A 19,106-nucleotide genomic window follows, 5' to 3' on the forward strand; every position below is an offset into this window, starting at 1 on the left:
TTTAACGACAAGGCGCAGGTAGAGGTGACAATTGCATGTTGCATCTCCTTCACTTTGGAACACTTGACATTCTTCTGCATCGCTCTGCCGTCACCTCGCTTCCTTCATTCTTCATCCTCGGCTCGCCATTGTTATCTACTCGCGCCGCTTCCGCCCAGCATTTCCTGCCTTCCTCTCCTCAAATTCTACTTCTCAAACGCGGTCAAAGCACTTCCTCTCGTTCGGATGCCAAGAGGACAATCTCTTGACAAGGCAAGCGGATAACAAATAGAAGACATCCGGCTGTTCTCTGGAGCACTTTGAACCGAAATGAGTTCATGGCAGTCGAGAACAATCTCAAAACTTGGAATTTTTAGAATGTCGTACAAATTGGAAACTGAATCAAATGATCAAAATCAGTGAAGACCTCAAGAGTGATTTTTACTTCCCAATTTGCTCAGAAAACAATCGTAAAGCCTGTCTAATGAATTTTCGAAATTGTGATGTATGACTGTTGCTTTCTTTTTGATACCATTAACCCATTTTTGCTGTCATACATACATAATCGCTCAGCTTGCCCTTGCAACAAAAACACAGTGTAAAAACTCAATAAACGTACCTAATTAGAACATAAATAATGAATCTCATTAAGCAACAAAGGAGGAAAAAAAGGCCACAATCTTAACAGAGCAATAAAACCCAAGTTTCCCATTCTGGTCTGGCAACTAGCGTCTGCTTTTTGCCCAATCACTTCTCACCTCATTTGGAAAGCATAAAATGCCACACACACACGTATACATCGCAAAACACAGACACACAATCTGACCGGTCACAGTGTTACTGAAGTGTGCAATGACGGGATGCTGATACTAAAAATACCATTAAAAAGTCAGAAACCAACTGATAAGACGTCATATATTTTGCCTTCAAAGACGGACACTCCTTCAGCTGGAATGATGCGTGGCAAGGATTTTTTTTGGGGGGGGATTAGGTCCTTCATTTGAATGTGACACACAAGAGTGCAAATAGATGCGGAAAAAATTGAAACCTCTGACCCGAATGTGAAAATATAAAGGATCTGCACAAAGGACATATGGTCAAACACGTACTTATTATTCCCGATTGTAACCTGACACACTAACAAAGTTTATTATTATTATTGTTGTAAAGTAATAGAATATTGTATTTTGATTCTCATGTGATTTAAAAATATATAAAATTAACCTACAGCCATCTCGCTCTAGTGTAAAAGCAGGATTTAACGTTCAAAGATCTTAGCTAAATCAAGGCTGAGCTTGAATTAGGCCTACGCCCTGTTTTTTATTCTTTTTTCTAATTTTGTGTCGAACAAAAGTGTGCCACCATCTAGTGGCCAACAGTGTAATTACACTCAAAATAAATTGGAGGCTTAACAAAATTGAGTAATACACAAACAACCAGTACCACTCACACAATGGAGGGAGGTTTACTATAAAAAACATCTCTGCTTGATTATACTGAACTCCTGTTTCCATACTGGCAGAATAATGCGTCTCATAGCAATGGACATGCAGTTTCTGTAATTGTTATCTAAGATGGCTCCATGGAATTTGTCGGAAAACCTCTGACATCGTGACCAGACCCTTGCCCCCCCCCCCCTTTCCTCTTGCCTTTTTTTGTGAGTGCATTTTTGTTATTCTTCAATTGCACTTCTATTAGTCGCCCTCTCTGACGCCGTAAATTTAATCTGGGCCCCAGAACTGTCTCCTGGGGTGGATGTCTTGGGACAGACGCAATAAGAGCAGGATGGGAAACGCACGGCACTGTGTACCGACCTCTGACCTCTAGAGAAATAAAAATCAACTCATAAACAACTGTGCGGAAGCACGTTTTGTTGAGAAAAAAAATGAGATGAAAAGTACGGCAATTCAGCATTTCACGATCAGCACTTTACTACTTGCAACGTCCTCCTCATATATTACTTTAAATCTTTTCATTATGATATAGTGATGATTTGTGTATTGTATGATATCAACCTAATTATGGTTTCAAACTGAATTCCAAGTTACAGATCCTCTTGGGCGTTTTTTTCTTCAAGTTATCTATATTTAAAGGCAGCATCCGTTGAGAAAGTGGAAGAGTCAAGAGTATTCTCATAATGAGCAGAATTGAACTTAAGTGCTTTAGGGACTATTTTCTCCTGGAGGAATTTTGTTCCCACGTGATAAATCCGTAACCCCATTTACAAGTTTGTATTGGACGGAACTTTTGTGTACTCATTTCCTGGAGATCTTCTTTTGGATGGTGTCCATAAAGAAAAGGGGCTCAGCTTCACTGGTGGGGGGGTTGCAATGGATGCCCCAAGGAGAACTAAGGCAGAGTAAATAAACATCTGCAGATGATGTTTGCATATCTTTGAGTGTGTTTGGGTCAGGGGGGGGGGGAGCATCTCCATCTCCAAGAAAAATGTCAATGACCCCGTTGGATGAGCACAGACTTCAAATATACAACGGCTGGGCAAGGAAGGACGTTTGACAGACGGTCGCATGCCTCTGGCGTCAGTTCCGCCTTTTTCTCACTCACGTTGGCCCCTTTGAGTCCATGAAAATCCTCATTTGCTCCAAGTATTCGCTTGCATCCAAATTAGCAACCACTGGACCCGAGGGGCAGATCCAAGAACTACTCTGACTTCCCGCTAGCCTCCCAGGCCTCTCTGCGGCCGGACACCTGCGCTCTTGCCTCAGGTCTGAGGAATGAGATATCTGCGGGCCCAAAGCAGGACGCAGCTGTGGCGTCCCTGCGTGAGAAAAATGATATCGAGGCGCGCGGTCCGAAATGAGGTGTTGCCCCGAACGTGTCGATATAGCGCGTCTGCACGATGTCTGATTGTGTTTATGTGTAATGAGATCCATCGTGGGTGCGTTGCGTTTTCGCTCCCACGGTTGTAATATGACGTCGTGACTGCTTCTTTGTGGCGCACTCATTTTTTCTGAGAATTTCTCTTTACTTCTTTGATTGAATCATTGGGGAGTCTTTACCTCGACCAAGCACAGAAGTGCAAAGGCTTGACGTATTGTTTTTGTCATTGTTTGTTAGCCCTCATATGAAACATCTTGGAAGAGCTAATAAATTTCCTTGCAATCCAAATTAAAATGCCCACGTATTTATATTGTATCAGCCTAAAAAAAGCTACCGTATTTTCCGCACTATAAGGCGCACCGGATTATAAGGCACACCTTCAATGAATGGCCCATTTTAAAAATTTGTCCATATATAAGGCGCACCGGATTATAAGGCGCACCTTCAATGTACGGCCCATTTTAAAACTTTGTCCATATATAAGATATATACATTTGGCCCGCGGGCTGGACTTTGGACACGCCTGCCGGAGTGGCTCAATATTGGTCCATGTATAAGGCGCACCTGATTATAAGGCGCACTGTCGGCTTTTGAGAAAATTTGAGGTTTTTAGGTGCGCCTTATAGTGCGGAAAATACGGTACTTTATTTAGCTCTACATCTTGATGGGTGGCTTCAAATCAGCCCATTCGACCTCGTGTCAAGCACGATCACTCAGGGCAGCTCTGTAAACATTGCAAAAAATGCAATTTAAGAGGGAAAGGGACGTATTTACGAGAGCTAATTGTTTCCTGTGCGGCCGTCCCCTCAGTGTAGCTTTCACCTGATGGGGAACATATGGCGTCGCTCCGGTGACCCTCCCGTCCAAAGGCTACTCTTCATTGAGCGTTACATTTTTTGACTCCTGTGTGTAAATCATATGCTCCAGAATATTCCAGTGGAGGACCCATGTGGACATCATATTAACAACCGCTACTCCCATGAAACTTGAATCTAAAAAGACGTCTGGTTGAAAGACACAAAAGGACCATATTGCCAAATAAATCCGCGTTTAGATGTGAGGCCTTCCTATGAAGCAGACGATCCCTCCCTTGCACAACAGGAAACCGAAAATCTAGAGCGTCTTTGCCTCGTCTTTAAGTGTTTGTCTTCGTCGTGTGTTCTGGCTGGTGATTAAAGCAAGCAGGATGCTTACAGAAGCCAAACACATTGACACAAATACTCCGCTACTGACTGGGTGCACAGTAAGCAGAAATTGATGACATTGGTCATTTTGTCGTAAACGTACTATTATTAAATTTAGATGGCGGCAAACATATAATACACCAATAACAAAGTTTCTGCTCATACAAATATATCCAGACATGTTTTATGGTTCCAGCTGCGCATTTCCAAGAAACACAATCTTTGTCAGACGGAAAACTGCACTCACTATTTTAGTTTGTACATTTTGACAGTATGTTTTCTTATGGTCTTTTTTTATTCATTGTTGATGCATTATTTTGGTTAATCTTTCTCACATTTAATACGGTAAAACCGATGGCGTATTATATATTGTTGGAAAACATAATTTTATGATATAACTTTTAAAAAAGAGAAGTCAACTTTTTTTAACAATATGTTGTATGTGCCCCTGCTAGTCTAAAAAAGGCATTCTGATTAATATTGCATTTGTCGAATATAAGTTAAGTTAACCCATTTTTATCCATCTCAGTAGGCGGGCATTTTGCCACCTGTTGTCGACTGAAAATGACATCACAGTTGACAAATCTCAGGTCCCAACCAATCACTGCTTAGCTATATAGAAACACGGCTTGGTGAACAACTCCGTACCAAACATAGATTGCATTGGACTGGAAATTTTCATTAAAAGCGATATGGATAATAATTCCTTTGTATTATGATCTTGTGACATTTGTCTTGTGAGTCATCAACTGTCTGGACTAAATGTTCCCAAATTCTTGTCTGTTGCTCCTGCCAATGTGGACTCATCTTTTGGCAAACTGCTTGGTTTCAATTAAAATGAAACAACTGGGAATAAGTTGTCAATGTTTGGTCTGTCTTGATAAAAGATCTCCTCTTCAAATCCCCCACCTGTTGTTTAAATCGGCTTCAAACTTTTTCAAATCCTGCTACATCATAATATCAGACAAGGAGACCTTGTTACTCCAATTCCTGCATTAATTCAAGTCCAACAATAAGCGAACAACTTTTAGTGACAGCAACAGGTTTGTACTTCCCAGACTTCCCCTTCTACCGTTTTGTGTTCCTTGCCAAACAGTTGGTGCTTCTCTTTGCCAGGCCTTGTTATGAGCGATTTAGGGGAATAAATGAGGCTGTGAAAATTTCAGCTTAGGGATTTGGCGCTAAATGCGTCATGTGGGAAGATTTTTTTTTTTTATGCAGTAGTCTCAAGACCTTCGGTCTTCTGTGACTGGTATTTATTTAAGACAGTATGTTTGTGCTCATTGACAAAAAAGAAGCACATTTTACATTTGCCTGTTATGTTTTAATGCTTATTTTACAATCATGTTTTTTTTTTCATTTAACATTAATTAGCCCTCTTTATCCTTTGACAATAATAATTGTTAAAATTATTGCTTGTACCCGTTCTTTCTAAAATCTTCCTAATATACATTGTTCCATCTATTTTTTTTTCCTATAATGCTTGTCCTCACTATGATGGTGAGCTGGAACCTCTTCTTACAGATTTTGAGCGGGAAGCAGGGTTACACCCTGGACTGGTCGCTAGCCAATCACAGGACACAAATAGGAAAAACTGAATCAATTTGTGTCTCATGCAACCATCTGAAGTGATCCAGGAGGTGATCCAAAGTTTATCTTTCCAACTCCAAAACAATGCGTCCTGTTTGAATCAGGTTTAATGAGAGGAGCTCTTGAGTATGTACGTCATGCATTTGGAAGTTTTGAATTGTTCTGACATGATCTTACGCACCCGGGAGCTATAAAGTACGCCCATTCAAGTGGTTGTGAACAGACTTGCATCCTTTTGGTGAGAACACCATCAAAAGGTCTTTGAACCTTGTGAAATCCTTAACATTCCTTGTTGGACCATTATCCCGTTCGTCCCTGGAGCCAAGAGGAAAGTACATGAGATTCATGGGCAATCGAATCAGAATGTTTTCATGGAACAAGGAAATCTCTGCCATTTATAGACGCTGCTGGCAAATATAACACACAGGCGATCTTTTTCCCACAAAAACACAAGCCATCCATATAGAAGAAAAAAAATCAGTGCTCTGTCATTGTGCTCTACTTCCTGCGATATGTCATTTCCTGTTCCAGCATCAGCTGTGCCAGTGTTTCCCAGGATGGACCAGACAGATTCCCCCAGCATCTGCCTTACAGTCAGTGATTCCCAAACCTCATCAAGGAGGGCTCATGTAAACAGGCGCCACTGTTCTCAGAGCAATATAAAAATTCTAAAGCCTGAGAAATAAAGATGGTCCAAAAGTTCCAACACAAAATATGGCATTGAACTGCTAAACATGCTTTTGGGCTGAGCACAGAAGTTGCCTTTTGCTCCGCTTTGACTGTTGCCATGGTCTGATTCCATAACGCTACTGTGTCAAAAAATAGTTTTCTTATCAAAACACTGCAACTCCACTTACATGCCCGGTAACAACAAGTAATATAGAGGAGCTTGAGATATTTGCCTGCATTCTTATTAAGATGATCTCTGCCAAAAGAGTGGGTGGCCAAAGATTTATGAGGTTAGCATAAGGCAGCCTTTTGTCTCCTTTTCGGGGTTTCTATATCAGTCCTCGTATTTACGGTACTCTACTAGTTGTTGGAATTTTGAGTCATCCACTGGAAGACTCACAGAAGTGAACGTCCTTGGGAATTTTCATGGCCAATTTTGCCATTTAGCTCTCATTTTGTACAAAAATACTGAACAAGTGCACATGTGCATTGAAATGTTTTAGAGAGGTTCAAATGAAGTTCACCTGTAAAGGTTCTTGTTGAAAATTTTCATTTAAGCAGCATGCAAGTCCCCACTTAGCCTGGTGTCATGCCTCATCACAGCTGAGTCAGGTCTTTGCCAAATCAAGCAGCTGCGAAGCATTTGGCAGCATGTCACTGCCACGGAGATTTGGGAGGAAAGAAGATAGATGCGTGTTGAAGATAACACATCTGTGAGGAAACATCTTGTTTTCTGTCATATTCGCAAAGTATTTTGGCTGGTGGACAGGGAGAACGTGTTCGAAAGAAGTTCAGAGCAAGTGAGCCCGAAACGAAAGGGGGGAAACCCAAGCTAATGTTTACATAATGTATTGACTGATATTTGTTCATTTTTTCAAAATTACACAAATGATTACCATTGAACTTTGTGTTGGTGTTTTTCGCTATAAAGGCTATCTCCTGTTTCATTCGCCTCTTAAAAACCCAACACTGAGGGAGAAAACCAGTGGCGGAAATGTAAACATCTCACGCTTGGCGTGTCGTTATCACAATTTTACGGCATGATGGAAATCCTTTTGACGCAGATAGCGGGTGAGCGAGTGCGAGGTGGAGGAAGATAAAGGCAATCTTCTGACCCCCTCGCCGCAATCTCTCGCATTGCGCCAACGTGGAATGCGGAACTTCCTCTCTGTGCCTCGCTACTTTTTTATGGACTTTTCCTGTACGTATCCTCATCACTGCAAGGTCAAGGGCAGCAGCTACTGTAAAGTTGCTCTTGAGTGACGCCAATGTACAGCAGCTAAACTCATCGGGTCATTTTAAATAGAGCAGGTTCCACCTAGTTTTAGTATTTGTGGTCTTGATTGTGTGTATAGATATGTTTGGTTCCCATGATTCCTGATTAATGTTGGGGAATGTTTTAGCGCCATAATTAAAATTGGTAAGAAATTGGACAACTCAAAATGCTCGAAATAGCCATAATCTCTTCCAAGTAACTGTAAACACTGGGCTCTATTTCTCTATTTGAAGAGCAGATGGAATTCTTTCACATATGACAAATAGGTGCGGAAAGTAGGTGCCGGTTGTCCAATTGCCAAAGTTACAGAGCCCAAGGGATCCCAACCTCATGTACAGATATGGAGTGCACGTGTGGGGGGAAAAGCAGTCGTCATTCATTCTCAGATGATTATCCGAGCGTGTTTAGTCTGTGTCTGTCTCCATGGTCTTAAACCTTTGCATCAGGTTCCTCGCACTTATCACTGTCTTTCATTTCTGGCTTTAGTTTCTCTCCCATACTCGACGCATTACTTTCTATATGACCTTCTGCTTTTGCCGTGATGATTGGTGTGAATTCCTAGCTGCGTGAAAAAGCTATATTTCCTAGCTTTTCTGGCTGGTTGAACGCTCACATCATTGTCAAAGTTGTGATGAGACGCAATATTGCTTTTAGTTCATAAACAGAGACAACTTTGTTATAAGCAGCGCTATTCACAAACTGCAGTATGATGTCACTTGCGTCCAAGGGAGAAAGGTTGAGGCGCCACCTGAAGCATCAACACGTGAGCCAATTCGAGTGATGCGCCGTCAGCCATAGCTGCGACTTTTGAAAGAGCTTTCCGAGCCAGGCCTGGGGCTGCGCCGCCGTCTTAGCCTTATTTGGTCGTCCAGTATGATGACCAAGAGGTTTATTTATGCAGCTATTTAGAACAGTAAGGGACTTACCCTGGCACCCTTCTCGGGAAAACATTTACAGCCTCCGCTGCAGTCTCTTCCTCCGCAGGGACCGCTGTGCTTCTTCCCACCCTGCAGATACAAACATGCAACATGAAGCTATTAGCAACCAGGGAATACAGTACATATTCAGGAAACTGGGTCATTGAATGCTTATTTTCTGGAAGACAATACAGTTCAATTCAGTCCACCACACTACGCTTCGGAATAGTAAAACCTATTGGAGAGCTTTTTCCCCAAACTAGCATCAGTCTGTTTTTATTAGGGCTAATGGAACACAGATGTTTGGTAATCTTTTGTGTCATGAAGGTGTTGTTTGTGTACATTGTGGTGTGTGGACTTAGCTGCTGTTTATACTGCAACTGGAGTGCTTGAATGAGTCATAGTGGACATGAATGGTTTAGCATGTGTCTTTGATCAAAAGATACTTGCACGACAATTGAAGGTCTTTGGTCGCCTCTGTCACAAAACCACCCACTGTCACTTTGACCGTCTGCGTGAGGGTCCCCGATCGTAGAAAAGCAGAGGTCAAAGGCTTCAAAAGTCCCTACGCTAGCTAGCTCTACCAAACGTCTTTGTGTCTGTCAGGACCGCATTGCTAGCTCTTAAGAGGCAGAAGACGCAAAACAAAGCGGGGTCTTGATGAAACTTTTCCCACATGCAGCTGAGCTAGAGGCGACCTAATATTAATGGAACAGGTCTTCCACACAGGAACTCTAGTTCTTCCATACATGAGTGAACAAGTTCTTCATGCCTACGTCTTCCACCTACATGGTCATACCATAGCTGAATTGAGAGCCAAATTGTCCTTGTTTAAAAGTCCAAGCTGTCCAATTTATGCCCACAGTGGTGGATAAGGAATCAGAATAATCCCCCCTCCTCAGTTTGAGAGCATCTCCGTTGACAAAGGGGCACATTGAGACCCTCCTCACAAGCTCACAAAGACCTTCTTTTATCAGAGACGTGCCGTCCTCTAATGATCCGCGACAACAAAAAGGCTCTTTTCGTCCTTCTTATGGAATCGACATGTCTGCGTTTCTTTGTTAACTGTCTGAGGGCACCTTTCAAAGTGCTACTTGATACCGCTGATGTCGTGCTTTAATCTTCACCACACATCATGTTGGTAGACTCTTTGTATGGACATATTTCCTGATAGAGGGTGTAAAGAAGCAAATATCTGCAGGGCCACCGTGTGTAAAAGCAGGAAGTCATTTCATTCCAGTGAGGATACAGAGCAGTCGCCACTTTTTCCACATTGAGGCGGAAGACTAAATCAAACAATAGTCTGCATCATCTCCGCCTAGGGCTTACAGTACAAAAGAATAACTCCCTTAAAGGCAGTCCCTTAAAATGCAGCAATCAGTCCAAGTCAAACTAAAATAGCGGCTGACGACTACAGCAGCACGACAGTATCCTGTTTTCTATACATCATAGCTTGTTTAGTCGATCTTGTCCAATTCCTTTGGCAACATGATGAACGGCCGTTCCATGTATCCAGCTTCAGAGAGTTCTGTCTGGAATTCACAAGCGTATAAATAAATCCCCACGCTACTCATTCGGCCCTGATGCGTCAATTTATTTGGAATGCAATGTGAAAAGGACACGGGTTTGTAAATCCCTCATGAAAAGCTATAGACTCTTTAGCATTCTATGAGGCCGAGTGGTGAAATTAATGGCATTTCTCATGAGGAATGTTGTTTCTGTTACCTCCCCATCCTTTACGACCTCACCCCAATGTCGGCGGATGTCTTGAGATAGTGTGCAATGAATGAAATAAAAGCAGCTGGGTCAACAGCGCTCTTTTTCTCACGGTCACTTATGCCTCTCTCGCTTTGCCTTTTTTTTTTAAATTTCATTTTCATGGCTTTGCGATGTTGCAAGCGCCTCGCTCATTTAAATGTGTGATGTTAATACGGCAGCTGTATAAACTGCTCATCTCCCAGGGCAAATGACTCATTAGAATCGTGATGTGATGCGCGTACGATTAACGATAACATCCCTCATGACTGATTTGATTTTGGCGTCGATTTGGAGGAACGCCACCAAACTATTTCCGCTTTCCTCTTTGAGCTAAGCACTTTTTTAGCTTGTAAAACTAGTGATTGTAATAAAAATACTCAGGTTGTCAGAGGTCAGCCTTGATGTCACCAACGGCTCCTGTAACGCTGCTCATGGTGATGCTTGAGTGACAGAGTTGACAAAGTGCCCCTTTGAGATGGATGCTTTGCTTTTAACATGAAACCACGCCAAAGAGTATAAACAGTGCTTGCGTGAGACCCCCCTAGTTGTCATTGGATCAAACGTAAAAGATCTTAGAGGAGGCTAAGTTGATCGTTTGAACTGCGATGGGTGACACAAGACTTTGCTAAAGAAAGAAACGGAGTGTCTTAAACCTGTCAGGATTGCAAAAAAGAATGTTTTGGGACAACAGGAATTCCATTCCAAAGAATCTTGAAAGTAAAAGAATAGCATGCTAAGTGCTGAGTAAAGATGGAGGATTTGACAAAATGTCCGAGATTGAGTAAAAGTTAAATAAACCAGTGATAAATAGATCTGCGATTGGGGCAAAAACACGCTTAGCACAGGACAGGAATGTCTTTGTGTAATTGTGTGTATTTTCACCACCTCCTTCATTTATGAACAATTTGTCTGTTCGCGGCTTGCCAGGACAACAGCTTACATGTGTTCCACTAATGATGTGTCTTACAAAACGGAACGGCTTTATGTGAAACAACTGTTGAGTCACGAGACACGTCACATCTGTAAAGGAAACACGGTGTCTTGATACATCAGTGTGGGTGTGGAATACTCCCCATGCTAGCTGACGCTGACAAGCATGCTTACACACTGATTTAACAGTGGAAATACTTTTCTTCAGGATGCTCAGATAAAAGTAACTACATAGAGTTATTCCCGAAGTGGACATTGGTTAATTATTTAGGTTGGCTTTTTATCGTTTCTGCTACATATTTAACCCCAACATTCTCGGGTTCTCCGATGTGGCAAATGATTTGAAAACAAAAATGGCATTTTTACAACTGGTCTCATGTTTTAGCAGTAGTGCATTTTTAAAATGATCCGTGCTCAAATGGACCTTCTAAAACAAAAACTAATTGTTATCCCCAGCCTGTTCGTAGTTACTATCTAAAAATAACTTTTCGTTTTGAAACTTCATTTCAATATCCGTGAATGAATGAATAAAAGAATGATTAATGTTGACGGCTGGAGCAATGCCTGTCAGTGGCAATGTTGCCTCAGTGCATATATTAAACAGTAGATTGAAGCTGCTTCATTCAAAATGACTAAAAAGGAGAACGACGTGTCAAGTGGGAATGTTTTCTGTTTGTCTTTGTCCAGCAACAATACCTCGACACAACTCACTCAGATCTACTCTGTAAACAAACACCTTAAAAAGAAGTCAAACGCAAGTCAGGCTGAACAGGCAAAATGCCAAACAGAGCCATGTTTGTGTTGGATTTGCTATTCTAGCTGAGGCATATCTTGATTTTACACCAGATCTCCCAAAGGCTTTTATTACACTGATAAGGAACTTTTTGAAAGACATCCCTTTCACCATGGCTTTTTAATTCCAAATTCTACATCCTGCCACTTCACCATCAACTTCCTGTTGAAATGCCAATCTGTCAAACCAGCCCTGAAATTACATGTGCGCAAACGGAAAAACAAAAGGAGTTTGTCACTCAATTGAAAACTGGGCCAAGGCCTGGTGGTTGAATAAGATATTGGATGGATACTCTATGAAGATGTTTGAAGATTGAGCTCGGTCGCAGGAAACCCAACACGAAGTCGCCATTTTGTTTCACACAGAACCTCTGTGTGTTTACACACAATAACACAGGCTGTTAGAATTATGATGACGAGAGCCTGGGGTCTGGTATGATGTATAAAATACTTGTCAGACAATGAAAAATTGAGAATTACAAGCATTTTTTCCTTGGAATCCAGCTGTTTTACAGCCATACAGAAAAGGACCACCAACTGACCGAGTGATTGTGCTCTGAGGAATGGCGTCACCATTTAAATATTTATCTATGGAGTCAATGTCCATAAACATATCCAAAGCCAAATGTGTTCATATATTTTGAACTGGAATTTCTTATGCTGTGAACACAGATGGTCACTGGTAACCCAAAGTCCCTGGGTCCATTCTGTGACTATCCTATTCTCTCTCGCATCTTCTCTTCTGAGACCTCCATCCTCTTCATCATTGTACACATGCTGTGCTCTTTTACTTGGTGTAGTAATGATGCGGCAGCTCTTGTTTGAAGCTTAGTGTCACCAGGACCATGGATATGTTCAGGAACTTGACCAAGCTTGCAGAAGATGTTGTTGACTATAACGGTTTCATCCCCCGGGGTTTCAAAAAAACATTATGGGAACTGCTTTCACAGGAACTTGTGTCCTGTTGGTCTCATATTAGTTTGTGATTTATTGGCATTTAAATTGAACTAAATTTGGGGGTGGTGAAAAGGAGTTCTCGAGACACAAAGAGCAGGTCACATTGCAAAGAGTAGGTCATAACACGGGAAGGCAGCATGTTCTTCAGTTGAAGAAACAGCGTGGAGTACCACTAACTCCCGCTGTGCTCCTCTGGCAAGGCTCCATTATAAACACAGTTTTCATTTCTGCCCTTTTGCCTGACACAGCTGGACCTTGCCCCCCACTCCTCCAGGTCATACCCAGACTCGACTTCATTTCCCAAGTTGACCATGCTCCTAATCAACACTTCCTGCTGTTAGCCTGAGCTAAATGGAAATGGGATTGGATCCAATCTAAATCTATTCTGGAACTCAGCAATCATGTTGACCTGTCAGATGATGTTTGGGGAAAAAAGATCCCTGCTCAATCCTGCAATCAGACGTCGAGTAATGTCCAAATGGGACGATCTGGAAGTGTTTACAGATGAATGAAGATGTGAGATAACGCCATCCGAAGTTGAACACAATTTATTTGTTTGAATTTTGACGCAAGTTTTTTTGTTTGTTTTCATTGTTTTACCAGGCAAGCCAATTGAGAACACTTTCTCATTTACAAAGTTTCCCAGAAGCAACAATGGGAACAGAAAATGAGAAAGAAAAGAATCTCCATTTAAAAGACAATTGTAAACGGTGCTACTGCAGAACATCTTTTGCCATTTTAGCCAATCAGAAACCTGTAGTAAGCAAAAAAAAAAAAAAAAAAAAAGCTAATTTAGAAAAATGCTTTAAGGTGGATGCCTCTCATATGGAGGAAGACCTTTTACAGTGTGGACACAAATCATCTTGAAAGCCGATTTTACATACAACGTCGTCACGCCCTCTACAGGCTGAGCTAAATGCCAACGAATCCATTCATTATGCGAGCACCTTTTGAACCAAGCACTACATCACTTAATCAATAAAACACACATGACGGGAACAGAGTTGAAATGTGACCAAGGGAAGACTCAGGTCAAGAGAGGACAAGTCGCCGAGCGTCCTTTAGAGAGATAAATGAGCACACGGGCACACGAGACAACCGTGAGAGTAATAAGTGGCGTTGTAAGGCTATAAAAGGAAGTAACGCAGTGACCGTTGGGTGGGATGACTGATTGGACTCACTGAGGATTATTTGGGATTCTCTCATTGTGCTCTGTCGGGACCAATGCCTCCTTCTATTTATTTATCATTGAAGACTTCATGTAAGGATTTTCCAGATACTGTTCAGCCACAAATCAGCAGCTGGGTTTTACTACTTGTGGTTGCACATAAAATAATTATGAGTGGTTGGATGGATGTCATTAGGTGCAACTGTACAAGCAAATGAATGGAGGAATTTGTGTTAATTTAACCGTATGTTTGTGCTTGTCATTGTAGTGGGCCGAGAACTACGCTGCAATTCTGCGGATTATATTCCAAATGAAAACATGAAGAAAAAGGTATCAATTGAAAGATTTACTTTACAGAAAGTGAAAATGTTCAAGAAAATTGTCTCCATTTCAAACTCACATTTATTATTAGCTAAAAAATTGCTTGAAAATGTTGCTTTCCCATGATTCACTTAACTAATATTTCCCCGTATCCAAGTGAGCAATGTTTCCGAGAGCTGCTTCACATCTGTGTTGTGTGGAGTCAACCATTTCCTCACACCTGCCAACCGCTGTTGTAGTCATCAACTGTCCAAGCTGAGCGCTTGTAATTGTTTACAGATTTTGCCACATTATGGGTTTAAATTAATCACTGCAATCTTTCAATTCCTTGCACCAAGCAGCATACCATGCCCAATTGTGGCTATTCAATTGGAATTTGTTGCCACTTTACAAAATCCAAACATCTACTGTATAGGTCAGAAAATGTTCATGCACTTGACTAGAAATCACAACTGGTTTTGAAAAATAAGCTAGAACACAAAACAGATCTTTTTAATGACTATACTATGATGATTCAGTGGAGCATTTGTAAAGGCTGAAGGGTCGGAACACTCTTCCGGTCACAAGATGGAAACTAAATCAAATTGTGCTTCACCTGACCACACCTGATTTGCCTTAATAAAAAAAAAAAAAACACCCCCAGTCAACAAATGGTTAACACCATGACTCGTATGAGGTCGCCAAAATATGTGAGGACCAGCAGGGCTGTAAAGGCACTCTGACACATTGAACTCCACCCTCCTTCCTTTTCCTGTTTAGAGACCTTCTGTGGATAATCTATGTTGTCGTCACACAATGCTCAGCTCAGGATGTTCCCCATAAAATTGACATTTAACCCAGATAAACACATCACACTTCATGCACGTGTGAAAAGGAAAAGCAGACAAATGTACAGTGCAAGTTCAGGAATTAGACCCTGACTGCAATTTTGCTTTATCTGCCTCACTTGTGTTCATGGATGTGTATTATCAATACACACAAGAACGAGCAGCATTGCCCGTTTCTTTTAAAATGACACTGCCCATGTTTAATGAGATTTTAACTTAACCCGAGAGCCAGCAGATCTGAAAGCAATCATGATAAGGTCTCACAATTGTGCAGGATATAACTTCTTGAGGCAACAAAAGGCCTCTCGAGCACATGCCCATTCATCGATAACACCGACACTGTCATCAACCTATGAAGGTGACCACCACCTCTCTTCACTCTCTCGCACGACCACACGTGTCTTTTGGCTTCCTGCCGCATAGCACAATGGGCTCTTCCCTCAATTGTTACGCTTGACTTTCTGTATCACTGAAACTATTTGGCCAGGCGTTACATTCACCAGTTTCCCTCGCTTTATCGCAGGCAGACATCTTCCTCTCGATTCAGTCGCATAAAACAATCACGTTCGGGAGGTCGCTCACGTGTCAGACGTGACCCCCTTTCATATCGCACGCCACATTTTCACATCAAAAAGTGATTTGTAGTCGCGCAGTTGGCTGAATGTTGAAAAAAAGAAGCCTTCGCTTTGAGATTGACTGCACTGATTGGTTGACGGATGGGGGGAAAAAAGAACAATCAAATAATTGATTGATTAATATGTAATCATTTTAACGCTATGGAAATTGTGTTATCTTTATTGACAATATTTCAAGTTTTGACAGCAAACTAGTTGAGAGTGACTCAACACTGCCTCTGCTGGGAGCATCCAAGTACTGGACCCCATTGTTCTAAGGCTGGTGTCATATTCTGTTCAATGAAAATCAGAAATAAATGTTAAATGGGCGGGAACTTTTAGAACTGGTGTTCATCAGTAATCATAAAACAACTTTTTTATGAGTCAGTGAGAAAACTTCAATGCAATGTCAGCTTGCTCCGATTGTTTGGAACATTCATTGTTGTTGCCCAAATGCGGCAAACCACAAAAATTTTATTTATTTTCATTATTCTTGCTCCTTGATACTGTTCAAGATCTGCTTAGATCTCATGCAAACATTGCGACCATGTTAATTTACAAACAATAACAACATAAGAGCAAAACAAGCTGTCTGACCACACGGCCCGACCACATCCCTTAGTTTTAGCACGGTGGATTATTGCTAAAGCAGCATTTCTGTTTAAGTTCTTAATCATCCCACATTCGATCAAGTTTGAATGTGTATTTAAAACACACCACCGGGACCCCTAAATACAACGCAGACCACAACAATCAATTAGTGACATGTTAACTGGCAAAGCAGATGCTGTAGCTCGGCTGCCAGGTACGGTAGGAAATCTGCAGCACGAATCGCTTCTTCCTCCGACACAGATCCCATTCCCAAAACATCCGCTGCCAGAAGCCCGCCGACCCACCCACTCATTCCATCTCGCTCCAAAACATCTTGAAATATCTTCTCAAACGCACGTGAATAAAAGGTTCTGATTTGATACATCCTGTTAGCGTTTATCGTCTCGAGAGTTTTCCTTTCTCCATCTGATGAGGGAGGTTCTGCGTGTGTTTTTGCTCCATTAACTCAGTGGGTCCAGCTTTGCTTTCTTAAATAGTCAGATGAGCCAGCGTTACATTTCCAGATCTTAATTGTGAACAAGATAGATTTTTCCCTGTTTGTTTATAGAGCGAGAATTTGGCTAATGCAGCGTAAAGAGAGCTGATCAATCTTAAACGGGAAACATCTTGAGCGGGTTATTCCCCATAGAGAAGCAGGGGAACCCCGATGTAAAACATCACATGGATGGTGGGAAAAAGTCGTGACGCGGAGGTGGGGATCTGGTTGAGAGATTCAGAAACCTCCCGTGGGTGGGGTTGGGATATGAAATTGAACAGAAACATATGTTGCAATGTGCAGCAGAGATGAGAAACATCACAGAGATGCATTAGTAGTTGGTGACAGTTGCATTCGTAAACAGACTTATTCCGTAAGTCCTTTTTTTAGTGATCTGTTTAATGGTAAATTGGCCTAAAAACAGAACCCAAACTAAAATGAGCTCACTGTCCTTCTTAGTACAGTCTTGGAGCATCACAATAAAGAGAGGACCTGTGCTGTGTCACATGCTTTTAAATCTGATTTAAAAAAGCACAAGACAAAGGGCGCCTTTCTTATGTGAAGTAAACCTTCATCTTCATGTGAAACTATGTGTACTTATCGTCAAATCTTGGGAAATCAGGATATTTTCAAGTTTGGATTTTTTCCCCTGCATAGTATTGCAATGTATTTAAAAATTCCCCTCTCGCATAATATTATGACTTTATTATATAAAAAAAGACAATTTTGGGAATACAATGAAAATGTGATTTTCTTATAATGTTCCCACCATGTTGATGGAAAATAAATTCTATAAATTCATTACTTTAAAATTCCCCTCTCGCATAATATTATGACTTTATTATATAAAAAAAGACAATTTTGGGAATACAATGAAAATGTGATTTTCTTATAATGTTCCCACCATGTTGATGGAAAATCAATTCTATAAATTCATTACTTTAAAATTATTTTTCTCCCACATTTTCCTTTTTTCTGTATCAATGTTTCTTTCCCATGATTATAAAAGTTAATGTGTAATTACTTTTACTATTTTCCCTTCAGAATATTTCAACTCCTTTTTTTATTTGTATAATTGTATTTTCATAAAGCCATTTCCCCCCCTCATCTTATTCCACCTATATTCTGTAAATAATGGTTCCCAACTCCCAACTTATATGCAAAATGTTATTTATTTAATATTTATTAACTTATTCATTCATTTTTAAACTTATTTACTTTTTAATTTTTTAAAATTGTTTCCTTTATAATATTTGTGACTATCAGGCTTAAAAAAGATTATTTTGTTTTTGCAAAACATGTTTTTTTCACACCATACTGCAACTACATTCTGATAAATTACAAGAATACGTCTCGAAAAATCATCTTCAAAAATATTTTTGATCATAAAATATGCAATTAACACTTTGTGTCGACTCTCTCCATGAGTCTTTACTACATTTATTGTAGGCTACAGATATCAATTGCACGGCATTAGAGGTATGCCAAGGCCAAACCCCTCTTGGCTTGGAGATCCTCCCCACGCGTGACACTCCCACTCTTTGCACACTCCATCCACTCTACACGTGCCCACACGCACAAACCTACTTTAAGAACACGGTTAAACTTTCAAACACAAACTTTTGCATCCCACATATTGACTCAACACTCGTGATACAAATAATAGTCTTAATCAACCACCCGTGGGGTAAACAAAAACACTTACCGCGTGCGCTCCCGAGACAAGGACGGCCACGCAGGCGCACAGCAGCAGCAACCTGTAAAATGAATTGATGATGAGGAAGATGAAATCGGATTGAGACTTATTAAGGTGATCCTTTTGCTCACCTGAGATGCGTCACGTCTCTGTTGTGATGCATAGTTCCACAAACAGCTCCGCGTCACGCAGCTCTTAAAACATGACTATTAAGAAGAGAATAAAACTGAACAAAAATCAGCTATATCACAAATAGTTAGATCTTTTTCTTTTTTACAGAGTTACACTGGATTCATTGAAAGAATGTACTAACTCGCACTCACCCGAACTTTACGCGTGACGCAGCGATAAGACGTTCCACGGTCAAAACTTTCTGGATAATTCTCCTAAAAAGCCAAGCAAAGTGTGCCGAGTGGATCCTCTCCTTACGCCGAAACGTCCAAAGTGTTTGCACTAGTCGTGTTCGTTCACATGATGGGCGAGGGTTGTCGTTAGTGGGTGGA

General features: G+C 41.1%; 1 protein-coding gene across 2 annotated transcripts in view; it reads right to left on the reverse strand.

The window, feature by feature from the left end:
- The window catches only part of col4a2 (collagen, type IV, alpha 2), a 32,183-nt gene extending 13,096 nt beyond the window's left edge, over positions 1–19,087 (reverse strand). For both annotated transcript variants that reach the window (XM_037240101.1, XM_037240100.1), the window contains exons 1-4: positions 18,927–19,087; positions 18,735–18,809; positions 18,613–18,664; positions 8,463–8,543 (exon numbers count right to left, since the gene is read on the reverse strand). In XM_037240101.1, coding sequence (XP_037095996.1) covers positions 8,463–8,543; positions 18,613–18,664; positions 18,735–18,766 — 165 coding nt within the window. In that variant the 5' untranslated portion in view covers positions 18,767–18,809; positions 18,927–19,087. The remainder of the gene's footprint in view (positions 1–8,462; positions 8,544–18,612; positions 18,665–18,734; positions 18,810–18,926) is intronic.
- Between the last annotated feature and the right edge of the window lie 19 nt (positions 19,088–19,106).

The sequence above is a fragment of the Syngnathus acus genome, chromosome 21 (assembly GCF_901709675.1).
Source record: "Syngnathus acus chromosome 21, fSynAcu1.2, whole genome shotgun sequence".
Lineage (NCBI taxonomy): Eukaryota > Metazoa > Chordata > Actinopteri > Syngnathiformes > Syngnathidae > Syngnathus > Syngnathus acus.